General features: G+C 35.0%; 2 protein-coding genes across 7 annotated transcripts in view; both read left to right on the top strand.

The window, feature by feature from the left end:
• sash1b (SAM and SH3 domain containing 1b) overlaps positions 1–13,240 on the top strand; it is an 87,071-nt gene extending 73,831 nt beyond the window's left edge. For 3 of the 5 annotated variants that reach the window (XM_065254382.1, XM_065254407.1, XM_065254397.2), the window contains 12 exons: positions 900–1,035; positions 2,483–2,865; positions 2,978–3,052; positions 3,162–3,302; positions 5,436–5,568; positions 5,673–5,842; positions 5,929–6,138; positions 7,456–7,606; positions 9,027–9,146; positions 10,365–11,158; positions 12,287–12,418; positions 12,504–13,240. In XM_065254382.1, the coding sequence (XP_065110454.1) occupies positions 900–1,035; positions 2,483–2,865; positions 2,978–3,052; positions 3,162–3,302; positions 5,436–5,568; positions 5,673–5,842; positions 5,929–6,138; positions 7,456–7,606; positions 9,027–9,146; positions 10,365–11,158; positions 12,287–12,418; positions 12,504–12,545 (2,487 nt within the window). In that variant the 3' untranslated portion in view covers positions 12,546–13,240. The remainder of the gene's footprint in view (positions 1–899; positions 1,036–2,482; positions 2,866–2,977; positions 3,053–3,161; positions 3,303–5,435; positions 5,569–5,672; positions 5,843–5,928; positions 6,139–7,455; positions 7,607–9,026; positions 9,147–10,364; positions 11,159–12,286; positions 12,419–12,503) is intronic. The other 2 variants (XM_065254388.1, XM_065254422.1) reach the window with 1 other exon arrangement.
• A 2,576-nt stretch (positions 13,241–15,816) lies between these two features.
• On the top strand, positions 15,817–20,195 carry LOC135737730 (uronyl 2-sulfotransferase). 2 transcript variants are annotated; one of them, XM_065255606.2, is made up of 6 exons: positions 15,817–16,021; positions 16,124–16,206; positions 16,283–16,436; positions 17,058–17,155; positions 19,213–19,370; positions 19,799–20,195. In XM_065255606.2, the coding sequence occupies exons 1-6, from the start codon at positions 15,926–15,928 to the stop codon at positions 20,077–20,079; spliced, it is 870 nt and encodes a 289-aa protein (XP_065111678.2). In that variant the 5' UTR covers positions 15,817–15,925; the 3' UTR covers positions 20,080–20,195. The 2 variants fall into 2 exon arrangements, with proteins under 2 accessions (XP_065111678.2, XP_073668405.1); XM_073812304.1 differs by having other exon boundaries at positions 15,817–16,206.
• The last annotated feature ends 22 nt before the right edge of the window (positions 20,196–20,217 follow it).

A 20,217-nucleotide genomic window follows, 5' to 3' on the forward strand; every position in this document is an offset into this window, starting at 1 on the left:
CCGTATTACATCACTTTTAATGTTTTTCTTCACCATAAACAAACTTTCTCAAACCATAACCTGAGTAAAGTTTTTGTTATCTTCAGTAATAACAATAGTTTAACTTTATATGGTTGAATTTCACAGATTCCTGTTCCTCCCTCTGAAATAGTTTCTTACCATCAGAGCCAAAAAGCTTTTGCACACAAGAGTCGTTTCTAACAAACATTAAACTCGTATAAACTCAAATAGTATCAAACCTGCAGTCTGACACGTTTCATTAAGTTTATTTCAGGCACAGCGGCTCATCTTATACACGCTGTTTAACATGTATGAACTGTAAATGATGCTGTATTTAAAGTTTTCCTGTTGCTGTCTGGTTTTTCTTTTGTATATGTGGTTTGTGAAGCCTCAGACACAGATGATTTCTGAGAAATAGACAGACACAGTTTTAAAAGCGTTTCGACCTGTGCTACTATAAGAGAGATGTTTACTTGTTCATCTCCTCTGACTTTTGTTCATGAACTTTTGAATTTAATAGACAAAAACAGCAGTAAAACCAGTCCTTAAAACATCAGATGATCAGAAATGTTACATAGACTCAATTTAAGGTTTTATTTTGATCTTTTAAATAACAAAACTGGATTTTGTACATGGTCTAAAACTACTACTTAGTCTGTCAGTTTTTAAACAGGTTCAGATCTTGTTTTTCACATGCACTTATTTTTAAAGGTTATATATTCTCAATGTTTGGTTTGCCATACACTAAACACCACAGAAAGTTTGTGGTCAGAATAGTGAAAATACTTTCCATTACACAAAATACAGTCTGCTGTCAGTCTATGTTTAAACACTTGACTTCTAGCTTGCATATGAAAATGTACTGTATTTTTGTATTTATATTGTTATATGTTTTTAAGCAGTCCAGAGATCAGTCTGAAGATGAACTGGACGAGTCTGTCACTTTCCGCCGGCTTCATAAAATCGTCAATTCAACCCGACGTGTGAGAAAAAAGCTTATTAGGATAGAAGAGACCAGAAAACATGTAGCAAAGGGTGGGTGACTTATGCTTTTAATAAAATACACATGCACAAATGCACAAAGTAAACATAAAGCAATGGTGAAATAGTGTTACAGTGTTTACACCTGTCAGTGAAATCTATATTGGATTGCTTAAAGCTAATAAGCTTCAATATGTATTTTTTCATTATATATGTAAAAATCATTACACTTAACATACTGTATAACATACACATAGCACATAACATATAATATAACATGTAGCATATAACACATAACATAACATATAGCAAAATATAACATAACACATAGCATATCATAACACATAGCCTTTAACACATAGCACATAACTTATAGCATAGCATAGCATAGCATAGCATAACACATAGGATATAACATAACATATAGCCTATAACACATAGCACATAAAACATAGCATATAACACATAGCATTAACACATAACATAAAGCATCGCTGCACGTAGCAATCAAATATAAAATATAACATAACATAGCATAGCATATACCATTGCATAACATACCAATGCATAGCATACCATTCCATAGCATAGTAAATAACATGTAGCAATAACACATAACATATAGCATAGAATCGCGTAACATATAACATATATCATAACATAGCTTAGCATAAAATAACATAGCAAAACATAACATTGCATAGCATAACATATAGCATAACATAACATGTAACACATAACATATAACAAAACATATAGCATATAACACGTAGCAATAACATATAGCATAGCATCACATTGCAGCACATAAACATAACATATAACAAAACATAACATATAACAAAACCATAGCATAGCATATCCTAACAGCATAGTATAGTATAACATAGGTTATAGCATAGCACAACATATAGCATAGCATAACACATAGCATAACATAACAGAACATATAATATAAAATATAACATAGCATAACATAACACATAGCACATAACATAACATATAGCATATTACATAACATATAGCATATGACACATAGCAATGAGACATAACATATAGCATCGCAGCACATAGCAATAAAACATAACATATAACATAGCATAACATATAGCATAGCATAACATAACATAGCATATAGCATAGCATAACATATAGCATATAACACAATGCAAAAAGACATAACATATAGCATCGCAGCACAGCAATAAAACATAACATATAACATAGCATAACATATAACATAACATAGCATATAGCATAGCATAACATAACAGCATATAACACATAACATAACATGGTATCAAACCAATTGTAATGATACTTACTGTGATATATTTACTGAACCCAAATTACAATGTTTGGTAATGGATTATAAAAATATCAGGTATCAACTTATTGAACAGCCTGTATTGAGAAAGTAAATAGTGGCATTTTTGCTTTCTAGCTATTATTATTATTATTATTATATAGCGATTTTTAAAAGTCCACCTGTTTCCCTCAGATCCAGTGACTCCAGAAGCGTCTCAGTCAGGTGAGGAGGGTCTGTGTCTCTACTCTGGGGTGCAGAAACATCGTACCGTGTCTCAGGGTGATGGCTTGAGCTCCATGCTTCAGGATCAACTCTCTCTGGACAGCCTGACCACATCTCCTTCCTCTAGTAGTTTAGAGACCTGCAGCAGTCACAAGCTCTTCAAAACCTTCAGCAAGTCCAGCAGCAGTGCGGGTCTTGAAGCAGCATCAGGACCGGGCGGAGCGGCTTTAGGACCGGATGCTGGAAGCGTATCCTCATTCTCCGAGGTAGACGGGGAGGTCGAGCCCAGGATGTCACGCTCTGTGACGGATGGGGAGATGAGACGAGCGCTAAGCTCCTCAAACTATCATGGAGTGAGTGTCTTCAATATCACATGCAACCAGGGTCGGAAATAAACACCTGCTGCCCATTAAAGAGAGGGTCATTCAAACAACTATTTACCAACTGTTCTTCTTTGTGTTACAGAGGACCTATAGCTTTGGAGGATTTGATCTTACAAATCGACCCGTGTACATGAGCAACAACAGCTGTGACTTTTCAGTATGGACATCATTTATATACTAACTGTCTTCATTTATATTGAAACATTCACAAACTACTTTGAGGATAAAACTGTCTTTCTATATATCGTCTCATCTATCTCCTACAGAATGACCACAGAGACATTAGCATGAGAGACACATCCCGATCTCCCACACCATCTCGGATCTCTCTGGGGAAGAAAGTGAAGTCTGTTAAAGAGACCATGAGGAAACGCATATCCAAGAAATACACTTCTCCATCTGATCAGGTAACTGTGATGAGGAATTATTATTTATTAACACAAACACTGAAGGCGCTGTTGTGGCTTGAAATGATAAAATGTCATTTTTGTCCAAGCGGAATGCAGATTGGCCTTGGAATGCCAGAGACTCTTCAAAATATTAAACACTGTTTCAATTCATTTCAAATACTTTAAACAATTCCACATAGGAAAAAATATAAAAGTTACATTGTTTTACTGCTACTATATTGACAAGTTCAAAGTTTTGGTTCATATCACTAAGCTTAAAGCGATACTCCAGCCAAATATCAATATCAATTTTCCCTTAGTTAACTTCAAATTCAAGGACCTTTCAAGGACTTTCCAGGTCCAATACCCTCAAATTCAAGGACTAAATGTGGGGACACATTTCAAGTGAGAGCAAGGTTACATCGTGTTACCTTTTAAGATACATTGTTACAGTTCCCTTTTGAGGGAACTTGCGCTGCGTCACTGCAGGGTAAGTGCGTCTGAATGTGTATATCAAATTCAACCAATGTTGAGGCTTAACGACAAAGACAGGGTGACGCGGGAGCCAGGTAGTATATCACTATCTGAAATATTGCCAAAGACGGCGTAACAGGGGCGCAGGAAGTATGGCAAGGGAGACGCAGCGTCTCGTTCCCTTCTCAGGGAACAACAGTTACATTCGTAACCTGAGACGTTTTCATGTGTCAAACACAACTATGCAAAAAAGCATTTTGGTATGAATCAACATTCGCTACAGAAGATAAAAGCATTTAAAGCGAACAGTTTAGCATGTGTGCTTAAAAAGTCTAGAATTATTATGATATTATCCTACACTACACAGAGAATAATATGGATTTTTTCCCAAAAACTTCTTGCATAAAATAGATTCAAGCACTTTCAATGACCTGTTTCTATGTATGCATATTTTCAAAAACTTCCCAGGGCCTTGAATTTTCCCCCCAAATTCACAAACTTTAAAGGATTTCAAGGACCCGTGGGAACCCTGAAAATTACCTCATGGTTTACTCGCCCTCAAGCAATCTGAGATACACATGTGCATCATCTTTCAGACGAAAATCCAGATCTAGAGGTTTTTCCAGGCTTATAATGGGATAAAACAGGGATCAGTGATAACTTCTGACTTTGAAGCCCAAAAAAGTGCATTCATACTTCACAGAAGTAATCCACATGGCATCAAGGGGTTAATAAAGCTCTTCTGCAGGTAATTTATGCAATAGTGTAAGACAAATATCCATATTTTAAACTTTATAAACGATAATTACTAGCTTCTGTTAACGACACTATACTGGACTCATGCGATTCACGAGGTTCACTTCGCAACGTACCAATGGCAACCAGCGCTCACTATGCTAAAATTCCAAGATGGCGCCGTTCCGGAAGCTAGTTATTACAGTTTATAAAGTTTGAAACATGGATATTTTTCTTATAAAATCGCATCAATTACCTGCAAAATACCTTTATTAACCTATTGGGGCTGTGTGGATTAACTTTTGTGAAGCATGTATGCACTTTTTTGGGTTTAAAGTCATAAGTTGTTCCCTGATCCCTGTTTTATCACATTATAAGCTTGAAAAAACTAAAATAACTTCAAATGTGTTTGGCTGAAAGATGATGGACATATGAGTAAATCATGAGATAATTTTGATATTTGGCTGGAGCATCCCTTTAAAGGAACAGTATGTAGGATTGTGGCCAAAACTGGTATTGCAATAACAAAACTTGTGGCTAAAACTGGTACTGCAATCACACAACTGGTGGCCAATACACAAAATGAAAACATAAACATCAGTTGAGGGCTGCAACTCCACTTTTTAAATGACAATATCCTGGCCAGACCACTGTTGTCAGTGATATAAGTATTTGAAATAAAAATGATTTCCTAATGTCTAGTGACATATCAGGGTCATTTTATGATTAATTGATATCAATTTCTTACTGTTCCTTTAAATACGTAGTAGTCATAGCGATTCTGGCTTTAGCAAACATCACTGATCCTAAAAATATTTTGATCAGAATTTTTTTCATTTGTAATTATATACAGCTTCATATGATTTGGTTGATTTTATTTTGGCACCTCCTGTTGGCGCCTCCGTTGAACAGCACTGTATGTTTTTCATCTCTGTTAACCAGTCGAGTCCCAGCAGAGCTCCCAGCAGCCCCCAGTGTTCCCATACGGACACAGACTCGATGGAGAAACCCAAACTCAAAGCTGGAGGATCAGTGGAGAGTCTGAGAAGCTCGTTGAGTGGACAGAGCTCTATGAGTAAGTGTGTGTTTGTGGGTAACCGAAACATGACAAAACGTCCTTTCTGGGATTTCCCCCTATGTTGGTAATAGAGAATATAAGGCATATGTCTGTTTTTGCAGGTGGACAGACGGTGAGCACCACAGATTCTTCTACCAGTAACCGAGAGAGTGTCAAATCAGAGGACGGCGAGGAAGACGAATTGCCGTACAGAGGACCGTTCTGCGGTCGAGCTCTCGTACACACAGACTTCACACCCAGCCCGTATGACACCGACTCCCTCAAACTCAAGGTTCGAGGGTTGATTTCTTATGAAACGAATAGCTTTCATAGTCGGTGTCACTGGATTTATACTGTAGTGTGTGTTTACTGTTACAGAGAGGAGATATGATTGACATTATCAGCAAGCCGCCCATGGGCACATGGATGGGGCTCCTAAATAATAAAGTGGGAACCTTTAAGTTCATCTACGTAGAAGTGTTGAACGATGAAGAAGAGAAACCCAAACGCAGTGTAAAGAAGAGGAGAAAAAGCAGACCTGCTAAACCCACATCTGTAGAGGAACTCCTGGAGCGCATTAACCTAAAAGTAAAAGCAGCTTTTAATAACACCCAAAACACTTAAATGCAGGAATAAATAAATGTAGAAATACATAAATGAATGAATAAATAAATAAATGCAGGAATAAATCGGTAATTAATTAAATGCAGAAATAAATAAATACATGTAGAAATACCTAAATAAATATATGTAGAAATAAATACATGTAGAAATACATAAATAAATGCAGGAATAATTAAGTAATTAATTAAATGCAGAAATAAAGAAAATTTAGAAATACATAAATAAAAAAATGCAGAAATAAATAAATGTAGAAATACATAAATAAATAAATGCAGGAATAAATCAGTAATTAATTAAATTCAGAAATAAATAAATGAATGTAGAAATACATAAATAAATATATGTAGAAATAAATACATGTAGAAATACATAAATAAATGCAGGAATAATTAAGTAATTAATTAAATGCAGAAATAAAGAAAATTTTGAAATACATAAATAAATAAATGCAGATATAAATAAATGTAGAAATACATAAATAAATAAATGCAGGAATAAATAAGTAATTAATTAAAAGCAGAAATAAATAAATTTAGAAAAACATAAATAAATAAATGCAGAAATACATAAATAAATAAATGCAGGAATAAATAAGTAATTAATTAAATGCAGAAATAAATATACGTAAATAAATAAATGCTAAATAAATAAATGTAGAAATACATAAATGAATACATACATACAGACAGAAATAAATAAGTAGTTAATTAAATGGAGACATAAATGCATAAATAAATAAATAAATATTTTGTTTTGTCAAATGTATGTATTTCTTTGTGTATTTATGTTTTTTTTACATTTATTTATTTTTACATTTATTTATGCATTTTCTGCTTTTTATGCATAACTGGTTTTCGCTTGTCTCATGACAAAACACAAATATGAAAACGCGTCGCAAGAACGAAGCAAAGTTATCGGTGTGAATTTACAACACTGACCTGTATGTTTCCATGGATAGTGCACAGGATGTATTGATCATTATGTAAGATCAAAATATGAATAATTGTCTCCCACAAACGTATTGTTTGGCTTCAGAGATGTTTATTAACCCACAGGAGTCATTTTAGATTACTTTAATGATGGATGGATGTAGTTTTAGGAGCTTTGTTGCCATGTTGACCCTTATATTAGAAAATAACATAATGACATTTGAATATATATAAAAGTGTTTTTTTTACTGAAGAAATCAAAGTACATACATCTGAGATGGACTGAGGATGAGTGAATTATGACAGAATTGATATCTGCATGAACGTTCCTAAATGTTCTTCTGTCTGGCAGGAGCACATGCCCACGTTCCTGTTTAACGGCTATGAGGATCTGGACACATTTAAACTTCTGGAGGAAGAAGATCTGGATGAACTGAACATAACAGACCCACAGCACAGAGCGGTGTTGATGACTGCTGTTGAGCTTCTGCAGGAGTGTGATAGTAAGAGCAAACATACACACATCTCATATAACGTTTGGAAACACTACTCCTCCTTGATTTATTTTTGATATGTTACTATAGGATTTATGTTGTGAGGAAAGCATTCAAAATAAATCAAAATTTCCTAGAATTTGCAAAATCATACTCGTGGCATTTTAGACCTTTTTTTATCCTGAGATGAATTTGAAAAATTATTGAAGCAGTTCAGATCTTTTCTGAGCTCTTATTGGCTGCTTTATCTTCAATATTCAGTCTATGTAATCCATTTTAAAATTAGTTTTTAAATCAAATTTTAGTTTTCTAATAATAAAATTAAATATGTTTGGCACAAGCATATTTATGTCTACAAAGTAATTTCAAAAATTTAAAGGGGACATATCATGAAAATCTGACTTTTTCCATGTTTAAGTGCTATAATTGGATCCCTGGTGCTTCTATCAACCTAGAAAATGTGAAAAAGATCAACCCAGTATTTTAGTTTTGGTAAAACATTCTCTGCAAGCATGTGGAAAAAATAGCTCAGTGAAAATTGGCTCCCCTTGTGATGTCAGAAGGGGATAATAGCGCCACTTAATCTGCACTAATCTGTCATTTAGTGCAGAGATCAGATCATTTGCATTTAAAGGACACACCCAAAAACAGCACATTTTGCTCACACCTACAAAGTGGCAAATTTAACATCTTATAATAAATTATCTGTATGATATTTTGAGCTAAAACTTCACATACGTACTCTGGGACACCAAAGATTGATTTGACATCTTAAAAAAAGTATTTTGAAATGTCCCCAGATTAAAAGATTTTTAAGATTATGGTAAACATTTCAGTCAGGTGTTTCCAAAATTTTGTCAAGTACTGTATCACAAAAAAGGATCATAGGGGTAATTTTTAATTGAGAGTTATAAATTAAAATTAATAAATGAAACTTTCTATTGATGTATTGTTTGTTAGGATTGGACAATATTGACTGAACTATTTATATATCTGGAATCTGAGGGTGCAAAAAAAATAAAAAAAATTAGAAAATCGCCTGTAAAGTTGTCCATATAAAGTCCTGGCAACACATTTTACCAATGATAAATACATTTTTTATATATTTATGGTAGAACATTTACAAAATATTTTCATGGAATATTATCTTAATGATTCCCTAATGATTTTTGGCATTAAAATTGATATTTTTGACCCATACTCACACAGTAGCCAACCCATATGGCTATTGCTAATATACCCGTGTGACTTATGACAAATGCTTTAGTTTCTTGCTGATAATAGCTTTGAACTCTAATTTGAACCTTTTATGGACCAGAATATGATGCACATGGTCATTGTCAAATCATAACACATTGCATATTAATTAGTCTGGCCGATTTGTTTGTGCCATCAATTTTTAATAATCAATTCTTTTGATCGTTTAAAGGTAACAGTGACCCAGAGTGTGATGGATCATCCGGTGATTCTCAGGAGAAGAGTCACGTCCCATCGGTCGACTCGCCTCGAGACTCAGGGTGTTACGAAAGCAATGAGAACTTGGAGAACGGTAATGACAGCCTCCCTCGTCCGTGACTCTCCGGCCCTCTTCTTCCTCATCTCTGTGGCCTGGTGTTTCTTCATCTCTGCATGCGTCAGAATCTATTCAGACAAACCAGGATGACTTCACTCTGCTCTTACTGTCTTCTGCTTTCACTTTTCTTCTTTCATCTGCTGTCAGTTTTTCATCATTCAGTGGACCAGAGCATCTCTCGCCCGTGTCCGGCTTGTGTGGTGACTTTCACTTCGGTTCATTTCCATTGAAAACAGACAGTGTTGCGTGACAGTTTTGGCCTGAATTCGTGTTGAACCAAATGAGACTTGCTAGGGATGTATATGTTGTTAAAAAAAACATAACACCAGTCATAACATTCCCGTGTGAATGTTCATAGCCCTCATGAAAATGTGATTATCTTGTGCTTGTGAGGCGTCGCTGTTTGTGTGTGAATATTTTTATAGTGAATAAAATGATAATATTTTGTTGCACAAAACCTTTGGATGTGCCTAAAAATCATTTGTAATATGCAATCGTATGAGACTAAAGTGAATATATTTTCAACAATGATAAATCTGTTCTGTAGGAAAAGACAAGAGATGCAATCATATCTGTAAATGGATGAAAATATCTTTTAGACGTTGCTCTCATATAAAGTATGCAAAGGTCAATTTCATGAATAAGTAACACTTCACTCCCTCCCAAAAAAATTCATTTTATATCAAGTAAATAAAGCCTTTTTAAGACTATTAGGATTTTTGCATTATTTTGCAACAATTATTTTCCCATCATTCTCACTGCTGTCATTTTTTTTTTTTTTGCATAACAAATTTTGACAAATGTGCTTTTATCCTATCCCAGCTTTATCTTAATAATCCTACAATAGGCAGCATGTACTTTGTGTAAAATGGAGTGAGATAAGACACCTTCACAAATGTATCTGCAACTGTGGCAAAGAAAAGCTCTTCTCTGATTGGTCACATGACTGTCACATGACCAGCTCTGTTTGTGATTCAGTAAAGGAAGATTTTAATCAGTCAATACAGAAACTAAAGAATAAAGTGATCTACGATCTTCTTCTCTTATCTGTCTGCTCATTTCTTTCTTCTCTTGTTTCTTTATTTCCATCCAGAATATTCTGTTCATCGTCCTTGCATGCAGAACAAATAAATCTAAACTGCTCCTTTTAAGGTTTTTTTATTCGTGTACATCTTTCCTACGTGATCTTTCTAGGCAAAGGCAGAAAGACGTCTCATTTAAGCAGGTCCTCATCTGGCTTTGAATCCAGTCACCTTCCCTCCCCTGAGTATCCCACCCCACCCCTCTGCCATTCCAGCAGATCCACGGCAATAACCAGACCGGCTGCGCAGTCGCTCCTGCATCCGCAGCAGAAAGAAGTGACAGAAAGAAGTCACGGTTTACTTGATGGAAGACCCCGTAGTCGCAGTTGTGATTCCATAGATAGGCGATCTAGTCGGCCGGAGCGTTGGAGATGTTGCTTCTCCGTAGAGGAACTTCATCTGCAACAAAGTCCTGAAAAAAAGCAGCCGTACAGCTCTGAGGATCTCAGGCCCACCTCACATTTGGTGTTCGACAATATGGAGGAGAGTCCGAATCGAGGGAGTTTTCAAGAGAACCCCGTAACACCTGTAGACTCCAAAGAGCTCGACTATGAAGTTCAATCATCCTCCACCTCTGAAACACTGAAGTCAATGGATGTGGTGTATGATGAGGTGCCTGTAGATGTTGCACAGGGACACTTTAATGATCTTCCACAACGCATGAAACCACCTGTTCCTCCAAAACCTTTTTGGTCACCCTTATTAAGCAGGGAGACTTTCATTGACTCTACAAGCACATCTAAGCCAGAGATGTCAACCTTCAGCCTTGATGTTTCACAGACACTCAAGTCACTCAAGCTTGCAAAGAAAGTTCAGGATGAGAAAATGGCCAGCATGGAAACTTTGGTAGAGGAGAAGTTGTCCACAGAAGGCATTGATCTTACGCAAGAACCATATTCTGACAAGGTATCTGTTTTATTAACTTGAGCTTTGCAGACATGATCTTGTCCTTGGGTTTGGATTTCATATTTGGGTCAGTGACAAAAACGATTTGGCAAGATGAGAAATTCAAAAATCTTTTTAAAAAACAGGCATCAGGTATATTTCTACCGAGCCTTAAGGTGACATTGGAGTAAAAAAATCTAAAGTTTAGTTTCAAGTGCTCACATGAAACTTTTGCATGCTCACGTGAAACTTCTGCGTGCTCACGTGAAACTTCTGCATGCTCACGTGAAACTTTTGTGTGCTCACGTGAAAATAAACATGATAGTTTCAGGTGTGCATGCGATTGTTTCAGAAAAAATTAAATAAAGTTTAGTGTCGCGTGCGCACGTGACTAGTGTATTTATGTTGATTTTATGCAATAAAAATTTATTTGAACCGTTTTTATTAAAGTTAAGAATGAATGGAACTGAAAACACCAATTGCGCCAAAGAATGAGAAATATTAAATATTTTATCCACCTTGATGGCAAGTAAGCATAATCATATTTTTTTTTAAATATAATGGTGTTATTTATTTCTAAATGTAAATTTTTTAATATAATTTTTAGTTATTTCTAAATGTAAATTTTAATGCGTTTTTGTAATATTTGTCTGGACATATACTGAAAACAGCTCTGTTTTCTAAATAATCTTTGACAAATTATTGTAAAAATCATATTTCACTAAACTAGATGATTATATTTTATTTCACATTATTTTATGAATATATTTTCATAAAAAAAAATACTAGTTACACCAATTGACACAGACCGGTTACACCACATTGACATTTTAGCAATTATCCCCCAAATATTCTTTAAAAATTTAATAAAACCAGAAATTTTAGACTTGGTCCTCAATAAAGAGAATGTATGCAAGTAATCTGCAATTTATTTTAAAATTTTAACCCTTTTACATTTGATCGAACCATATGGACACAAAATAATTAATGTCACGTCATTTACCCATTATTTATATATATAAAAAAATAAGATTAAAAATTAGTTTTCATGAAGGCAAATGTACATTTTTGTTATTAATATTTCATTTAGAGCCAGTAACACTAAACTTTCAATGAACATTTGATTGATTTCTGGTCTTTGTCTTTCAGTACGGCCGTTATGGAGTGCCGTTCTTTTTGGTACAGAGGTACTCTGAAGATTTCGATAAACCTTTGGGTGACATTGCAATCCTGATCGATCGAACAAGAGTTCAACAACTTCTAAAGCAGCATCGCATAGCTGTGAGTTCTTCATATGGTGAAGATTTATATTGAGTGTCTGTTATATGTTTCTGTGACTTATCTTTACTTTTATTCCATGTCACAGATCCCTTTAAGAAGTTTGTCAGAAATATGTGTCATTCCCTGAACACGTCTGGACAACAGATGATAGAACTGTGAGACAACGAGACACATTTTGCTTGACAAGCAACTGGTGAACTGAAGTGCGATGAACATGAAGGAATGGACAGATTCCAGACTGTTATGAAAGTAATATTATTTCACATAGCGGACTTTAATTTTGGCAAGCAAGATTTATTCTCCAAGATTTATCTCTGCACAAACACTTAGTATTCAGTACTGTAGTGTATCGACAGCACTGTGGGAAGATTGATTAAGAGAAACTTTATCATTTGTGTAATTTGATAAGTGATTTTTAATCTGTAATGATTTTAATTCTTAACTGTTTGAATTTTTGGAAATTTTTTGAAGTGTAAATATTTTCTAGTGTCTCAGTAAAATAAATGGATATTTGTTGTAGTTTGCCTTGGATTATTTTTTAACATAGGTTATACTGGCAGATGATTAAGTCCCTCATGTGTTATTAATCTTTATAGAAGTCAAAAAGCTGTTTAATTCCAATTTTCCCATTTTTTTACTGATTTAAAAAAATATTTATTTTATGTTGTACTATAGGACATATTTAATAACATTTTCCAGTGTGTATTTTAGTGATATGGTGAAGAAGGTTGATGCAGGTTATGTGAATAAACTGTGAAAGCTTGTAAATGAATTTTCACACACATGCATTTTACACTTTAATAAACTCCATTTCTTATTTTATTAACAGTCCCAGCAGTTTTTTTTTTTACTTTTTTCACTCCCTAACGATTATTATGTGATGCTTTTTTTAGATCATAACTGTGTACAGTAAATACTTGGGTAAAAACTTCCATATACAGCAACATTATTGGATGATAGGTAGATTATTTACAATATTAATCATAATGTTACAGTTTAGGTTAGGGATGCACCGATACCGATACTGGTATCGGGTATCGGCCTCGATACCACATTTTCTAAAGTACTCGTACTCGTTAAAAGTCCCCCGATACCTGGAATCGATACCACGGTCTGAGAAATGTCTATGTTTGAGCGGCGTGTAAGGGGTTAATGCCTCCTGTGTTGTCCAAAGAGGCAGAGTTTACAACAAACTGGAAAACTAGTCCTTTGTTTTTTTGTTAAATTATATGACTAAAGCTGTTACCTGTAAATTTAAATCATGTTTTTTTATTAAGTACTCGGTATCGGTATCGGCAAGTACTGAAATGCAAGTACTCGTACTCGTACTCGTATTCCAAAAAAGTGGTATCGGTGCATCCCTAGTTTAGGTCAAGAAAGTTTAACCTCTCCTAGTTGAATAAGGCAATTGTCTATCTAGTCGTCTGTAAGGAGAGATAAAGCCTCTGCACAAGAGTTCATGCAGTAGAGACTCACATTAGCGCGCGTTTGGAGAGGTCCAAGGACAGACTGTTACGCGCTGTGCGCACAGAGAGACGCAACGCATTTCATGCACCTTTAGGGACGATGTGAACCTACTGGTCTGTGATTAAAGCCCATGGGTTTCCACAGTTCTCTGTGGACTCCCTTCATGAAAATACGATGATCTTTAGGAATCCTCAGTCTCAGAAACACTTGACTGGTTTCGTGCGGCTGAGGAACCGGAGAGGGAATCGACTCGCCGTCATTCTGCTGCGGATAACACGACGGGATTTCGGCTTCTGCCTCTTTCTATTCTGTCTGGGATCTGTGTTATATCAGCTCCGCGGAGGAGCACCACAGATACTCATCAATGTCAGATATTATCTCGGTAAGACTTTTTTGGCATTGAAAATTAAATCTTGAAAACACTTAGGGTGACGATCTGATATCAAAAGTTATCTTGATAGATTACATTAACAAAATTATAATATTTAAGATGCGTGTTATACTGCCCCGCTCTCTCCTATTACATACAAACTCATGTTAATACAATAAAATATTAATTAAAAGTAATAATGCAATATACTGTTTATTAATAGAATTGATTTGAAATGCACTAAACATCATATGTGTCAGTTCTGGTTCATAAAGAGATGTTTGTGTCCGAGTTTCCCCTCTGTGTTGAGTCTATAGGTTAGCAGTGTTGTTTTTGGCTTCACGAGACCCACTGGTGCATTACACAGGAGTCTACTGTATATAAACTGAACGATAAGAGGCCTTTCATTGTGCCAGATTCATCATACATACACTACACTCTAAAATGTCACAAACTATAAGATTGACAGCTGAGGTGAAGATGGAAAACAAAGGCATAATTTCGTCAGGTATAAACAGTATATGAGCTGTCAATCATACATCTCACTGGCCAAGACTTTTTATGCAAACATTTGATTGTCTGATGCTTTCTGGAGATGCAATGTCCTGTCAGTCTTTGCAGACAACTTAGAGCTGCTAGTTTGTTTTTTTATAAATAATTTTAATTTATGAAATATTATCTTGTATATAAAAAAATGTTGATGAGGTATCCATGAGACACAAACATCTGCCATTCAATTTATACAGCAAAAATGAGTTTTTTGGTATTTTGTCTTGTTTTCAGAACAAATAGGCCATCTAAGAATTCATGATGTATTGTCTTGATGAACAAAATGACCTTATCAGTCTAGTTTTTAAACAAAAATATACAATTTAAGTGAATTTGTGCTTAAAATAAGCAGAACAAAATGGGGTTAAAAAATTCTTGAATTTTTCTTGAATTAAGAAAAAAAATGGCAGTTTTTTGCTTGTTTTGGGCACAAATTCACTTAAGTTTTATGTTTTTTGTCTTAAAACTAGACTTATTTTCTAAGGCCATTTTGCTAGACAATAATACTAAATAACAAAGTCATTTTTTGCAATGTTTAAAATTCCTGGGATTGTTACAGAAAGCTATACCGTATGTTCTTATGTAACCCAATAACAGAGTAAACAGGTCCACAGAGATAAATACAGAAGGTCTATAAGAAATGTAACTTTTTCCTGATGTTTTTTAGGGAGATTTGCTGATGGAAGTGATTCATTTCCACCCAGAGTAAGAATAAAGCTCACTTATTACTTATTAACTATTTTTAGGATGCCTATTGTACATCTGGCCTAGGACTATAGATGAAAAGCCTTTTGGCTATTTTACAGCTAAGCTGTTATTGCATAAATAAAATAAATAAACTTCAATCTTACTTGTAATTGAAAATCATTTGTCATTTAATACTCACAATAAAATCTAAAGATAATCTTTTAATAAAATCTTATATAATCACAAAGATGCGAATGTACTTTTCATTCAGCATTCATTGAAAAATTATCTATAATTTTATCTATAAAGTTATCTAGAGCAAGACTGTTGTGAATGATCTTTGAATAGTGCCCATACTGTATTGTGTGCTACAGGTTTTACCTTTCCCAAGTCAGGTTGTCTACAACAGAGTTGGTAAGTGTGGAAGTCGCACAATGGTGTTGTTGTTGCGTCTCTTGGCGGACAGACATCAGTTCACGCTCATCTCCTCTGATATTCACAACAAGACCCGACTGAGCAAACGTGAGCAGGTGACCAATCCAACATTGCTCTCTTGTGATGCTAAACTTTCTCTCATCCTCCTCCTGTCTTCAAATCAACCGTTGTCTTCTGTGACAACCTTTCTTTTGCAGGCAAATCTGGTTCGAAACATCAGCAGCACAGCTCCTCTGCCTTTTCTCTACACCCGACATGTGCATTTTCTCAATTTTAGCAGGTATGCACAATTGAAATGTTTTTAAATAATACACTATATGGAACAGTCTAATGTCATTCCCTCTTTTTGGAGTCAGGTTTGGAACAGATGAGCCCGTGTACATCAACATCATCAGAGATCCCATCAGTCGATTCTTATCCAATTATTTCTTCCGGCGGTTTGGTGACTGGAGAGGTGAAGAAAATCATGTCGTCCGCACGCCTGGGATGAGAGATGATGAAAGATATTTAGTAAGAGCACTTTATTTCAACTTTTTTATGTAAATGAGGACATTATAGTAAGTTTTATTTGTGTTTCTACTGATATTACACGTTGACTAAAGGTAGTTGATGAGCAGTGACGTCATAACTGCTGTGTTAGAAATGAATCTGCTGCAGTTCACCTCACACTTTCCCATGAATGCTTCATTCACAGCTCAGCGTTTCTTCATATGAGTTTATATTTAGTGTGTAAAGTGACTGTGCTGTCTGTTCTGCCGGCTTCCTGTCCATCATTAGTGTGGCATGTGGTAATCATTCACTTTAACAGACATACAACATCTGTGTGAAATACAAACAGCATCTAGTTTTACATTCACATGAAGATAATGTAAATGATGGTGGGCTGCTCTGCCTACATTTCTTATTTCATTTCAGTTATACTTTTTTTGCTTTGCTTAGTAGATGGAAAATCCAAACGAGGGTCTATGGTCAGAGATGAACTGACATAAATGTCCCAAAAGATCGGATTCCTTGTTGTTTAATATGAGCTCTCTGACTGTAATGCTGTGTGTAGTGAAGTAAATAACACACACGCATCTTCTGTTGACTTTGCTTTTATTAATCTGTATAAATATTTCTTTTTGGTTGAAGGACATTAACAAGTGCATCTTGGAAAACTACCCAGAATGCTCCAATCCCAAACTGTTTTACATCATCCCATTTTTCTGTGGGCAGCATCCTCAATGCAGGTGAATAGACACCTGATGGTTATACATTACTGGTTTGTCTTATATAATGAATGCTCGAGTCACAAAAATATGAAACTTGTGTTTAGTAGTAACTAAAACCATCTACAGTCACCCGTAGCCTGTCATAATTCTCTGTAGAATGAGTTTATCAAATGTCATGCCCAGTTTTTTTTCTCATCACAAACTATTGTTGCCACATAAAACATAAACTCATCTGTAACTGGGTCATTCTTCAATTGGGTGTCAAATGAGAGGCAGAAATTGTAAAAATCCTTGTTTGTTTTATTTGAATAAAATGAATTCTATTAAAATTAGTTGAATATGCTATATTCATTAAAATTGAAGCTTAATAACATTTTTAATTTTAAATAATGTTTAAAAATGTCAAAAAACACTGGTGAATCGTCCACTTATGTCTGTGGTGTTACCAATATTTGAAGTAAAAAGACAGTAACCCCACAGACAAATGAGCCTAAATCCAGTCTTTTCTTAAGTGGATCATGATGATTTCAAGATCAGGTAGTGATGGTCGTTTTCGAAGCACTGCTTCATGAGGCTTCGAAACATTTACGAATCTTTTGTTTCGAATCAGTGGTTCGGAGCGTGTTTCAAACTGGCCCAAGTCACGTGATTTTAGCAAACGAGGCTTCATTACGTCATAACTGTTTCGAAACGTTTCGAAAATCCGACGATTCACCACTAGGGGGAGTTGATCACATGACCAGTGTCTAATATGTTTCGGTGAACTCGGGTCAGTTTTATTATAAAAGTTCATAAAACATTTATCCTTCTGACTAATTACACTGCCATTTTGTCTATTTATTGTTTATAGACAGATTTAATGACAAAAATGTGCATAATTAAAAGGGTAGTTAGTTTTAATGATTTGTTTGCCCTAAATAAAACAAAAAACACATAATACACTTTTAACTATGTCTTAATTAAGTTAAATATTTTTTTTAAACATATTTTAATAAAAATCTTGCTATTTTTTGTAAAAAAAAGTCTAAAATGTTTGGCCATATCTGCTTTACACTATTTTGACCAGCAGGGGTCGCCAGCGTGTGTGCTGTTTCAAACTGCTTCGAAAAACTGAATCAATTTTCGAAGCAATTGGTTCAATTGATTCGAAGCTTCGAAAAGCTTCGTTTCTCCCATCACTAAGATCAGGGGATATTTAGGAAATATTAAGAAGTATGTATTTATCAACATTTTGATTAAAATATATAAAATCTACAAGTTATAAACATAACACCACAGACACTAATAAAGTGTGTGACACATGAAATTGTAGCTCACTTTAAAAAAATTAATAAAAAAACGATTGCCCTCACCATGCACCCTTCAGATCAACCAGCACCTGCAATGACCTTTACACACAGGAAGTACTCCAAATAGATTTCCCCCTTTTCTTAAAGGGGCGACATCCATTGTTGTAACACCACAGACATGAATTTGGGGGACACTACTTCTTTCTTAAGTATTACAAAATATATATATATTTTAAAACAATTTAATAAAATTGTAGATGTTAAATAAAATCTATATTCACAATATTACCCTTTCATTTGTTTTAAAAATGTTATATTGTTGCAATTATAAATAAATACAGTGCCTCTGGCGGGAACATGCATATTTTGTTACAAATGCAATCTCAAACTCAATTAAATATGTATTTTAAAACAAAAAATGTAATTGTTAATAGTGCCCAAATTGTGTTTATCCTACAGAATACAAACATGGAAACATTTGATCATTTATTGGTATTTAAAGTTTATTTCAACCGTTGTAAAGTAGAGGGACACCACAAATAAAGAATGACCCAACTCTGCATCTGAATAAAGTGTGTGTGCACCCGGCATTAAATTTGGCACTGGAAGACTTGGCTTGTACTTCACCTGGGACTTTTCCATTTGTTACTTCTCCACAATATGTCAAACTCCAAATTACTGCTGAATACTGAAATGAAAATTAAATCATTACTAAAATGAATCTCTGGACAACTCCTCTTTCATTAAACTGACATTGGACATTTCCTGTTGTCTGTAATGAATCAGAGAACCGAGCGAGTGGGCTTTGGAGACAGCTAAGCAGAACGTACTGGAACATTATCTACTGGTGGGGCTCTTGGAGGAACTTGAGGATGTCCTGCTTCTGCTGGAGAGACTGCTTCCACATTTCTTCTCTGATGTCTTCAAAATCTACAGAAGTCCAGGTGATCTTTTTACTTGCACATTACCTATTCAGATGTTAAAATGGGTACCCAGTCAGCAGACGACTCCGGGCCGGATCCACACCAGAGCGGCCGAATCTGGTGCCGATCTGGCCCGGATTCATCTGCTGGCTTACTTATAAAGAAACAGAAGTGCAATCACTCAATTAATATAAGGTCATTAAACGTGCATGCTTAATTATTCAACTGGTACTTTAGTACAACTAGTATACTATTGTAGTACTGTATAATCGTATACAAGCACACAGCTTTTCGTACAATCTTTTCTGATCTTTTCAGTATTCATCAATTAAGCTTATCTGAGGTCTGTTTTTAACATTTTAATAACCATGTTAGCTAGTTAATTCGACATCTCTTGGTATAGTAACAGTTTATTGTTATGTGACTTCATGACAGAATCTTCTTTTTAGATTACAGAAAATTGGGCAACCAGACGGTCACCGTCCGTAAACAGACTCCTAATCTAAAGGCGCTGAAGGTGCTTTATCAGCGAATGGCATATGAGTACAAATTTTACAACTTTATTAAAGCTCAGTTTCACCTGACCAAGAGAAAGATCGGTCTGAGAACAAACCCACGGTCCTCCAGATGTTCTTCTAGTGTACTTCAGAGAATGGAGCTACTAGAAAGACTGGAGGAGGAAGAGGAAATTTACTCCCCTGGGTGGAGCAACCCTGATACCCTGTCCTGAGATCAGAAATATTTTTAACATATTTTAAAGGTGCATTGTGTAACTTTTAGAAGGATCTCTTGACAGAAATGCAATATAATATACAGAACTATATTATCAGTGGTGTATAAAACCTTACATAACTGTAATGTTTTTATT

The sequence above is a fragment of the Paramisgurnus dabryanus genome, chromosome 17, assembly GCF_030506205.2.
Source record: "Paramisgurnus dabryanus chromosome 17, PD_genome_1.1, whole genome shotgun sequence".
NCBI classification, from domain to species: domain Eukaryota; kingdom Metazoa; phylum Chordata; class Actinopteri; order Cypriniformes; family Cobitidae; genus Paramisgurnus; species Paramisgurnus dabryanus.

Coding starts and splice junctions, on each gene's coding strand:
- LOC135737730 (XM_073812304.1), top strand. CDS start 15,926: ATGGTGTTGTTGTTGCGTCTCTTGGCGGACAGACATCAGTTCACGCTC. Junction 16,207..16,282: donor CATTTTCTCAATTTTAGCAG/GTATGCACAATT, acceptor TTTTGGAGTCAG/GTTTGGAACAGATGAGCCCG. Junction 17,156..19,212: donor GGGCAGCATCCTCAATGCAG/GTGAATAGACAC, acceptor GTAATGAATCAG/AGAACCGAGCGAGTGGGCTT.